This window comes from Corapipo altera, unplaced genomic scaffold, assembly GCF_003945725.1.
Source record: "Corapipo altera isolate COAL_440 unplaced genomic scaffold, ASM394572v1 51210, whole genome shotgun sequence".
Lineage (NCBI taxonomy): Eukaryota > Metazoa > Chordata > Aves > Passeriformes > Pipridae > Corapipo > Corapipo altera.
Window position 1 is genome coordinate 1 of NW_020893235.1, and position 1,085 is coordinate 1,085.

General features: G+C 68.8%; 1 protein-coding gene across 1 annotated transcript; it reads left to right on the forward strand.

Moving 5' to 3' along the window:
* Positions 1–252: 252 nt before the first annotated feature.
* On the forward strand, positions 253–1,054 carry LOC113942704 (spectrin beta chain, erythrocytic-like; the record flags this gene model as incomplete). The annotated part of the gene is made up of 2 exons (XM_027633777.1): positions 253–441; positions 963–1,054. Coding segments are annotated over exons 1-2 (245 nt in total), but the record flags the coding sequence as incomplete, so codon positions are not given.
* Positions 1,055–1,085: the final 31 nt, after the last annotated feature.

The following is a 1,085-nucleotide window of genomic DNA, read 5'->3' on the forward strand; positions in this document are numbered from 1 at the left end:
GGGGGGGGGTCCCTAGGGTGGGTTTCCCTTCCCCTGGGGGGGTCCCTGAGGGGGTTTCCCAGCTCTGAGGGGTCCCTAGAGTGGGTTTCCCACCCCATGGGGGGGTCCCTGAGGTCCCTGAGGGGGGTTTCCCAGCTCCAGGGGGTCCCTAGGGTGGGTTTCTCTGCCCCAGGGGGGTCCCTGAGGGGGTTTCCCTTCCCCTGGGGGGGTCCCTGAGGGGGTTTCCCAACCCTTGGGGGGGTCCCTGAGGGGTCGGTGCCCCCCCAGCCGCGCCCCACGCGGGGCCGGATGCGGATCCACTGCCTGGAGAACGTGGAGAAGGCGCTGAGGTTCCTGCGGGAGCAGAGGGTGCACCTGGAGAACGTGGGGTCCCACGACATCGTGGACGGGAACCCCCGCATCACCCTGGGGCTCGTCTGGACCATCATCCTGCGCTTCCAGGTACCCCCAAACCTGGGGGGGGGGGGGCCCCGGGGGGGGGGGGGATGGACCTGCTCAGGGGGGTCCTGGGCCTGCCCTGAACCCACAGAGGGGGGTCCCAGACCTGCCTTGGAGTCCCTGCACCCGCTTTTGGGGTCCTGAACCCACTTATGGGGGTCCTGAACCTGCCACAGGAGCCACAGACCCACTTTGGGGGTCCCTGCACCTCATTATTGGGGGTCCTGGACCCACCTGTGGGGGTTCTGAACCTGCCCTGGGGGCTTGAACCCACTTATGGGGGTCTTGGAGCTGCCCTGGGAGGGGCCTGAACCCAGTTGTGGGTTCTCTGCACCCACTGAGGGGGGTCCCCGGACCCACCACGGGGATCCCAAAGTTACTGAACCCTGAACCCTCTGGGGGGTCCCTGGAGCTGCTGCAGGGGCCTCACACCCACTTATGGGGGCCCTGGACCCTCCCCGGGGGTCCCAGACCTGCTCTGGGGGTCCCTGACCCCACTTTTGGGCTCCCCCCCCCCTCCCCAGATCCAGGACATCAGTGTGGAAACCGGGGACACCCGGGAGAGGAAATCGGCCAAGGACGCGCTGCTGGCCTGGTGCCAGATGAAAACCGCGGGGTGAGGGGGCCTGGGGGGCCGGGGGGGCTCT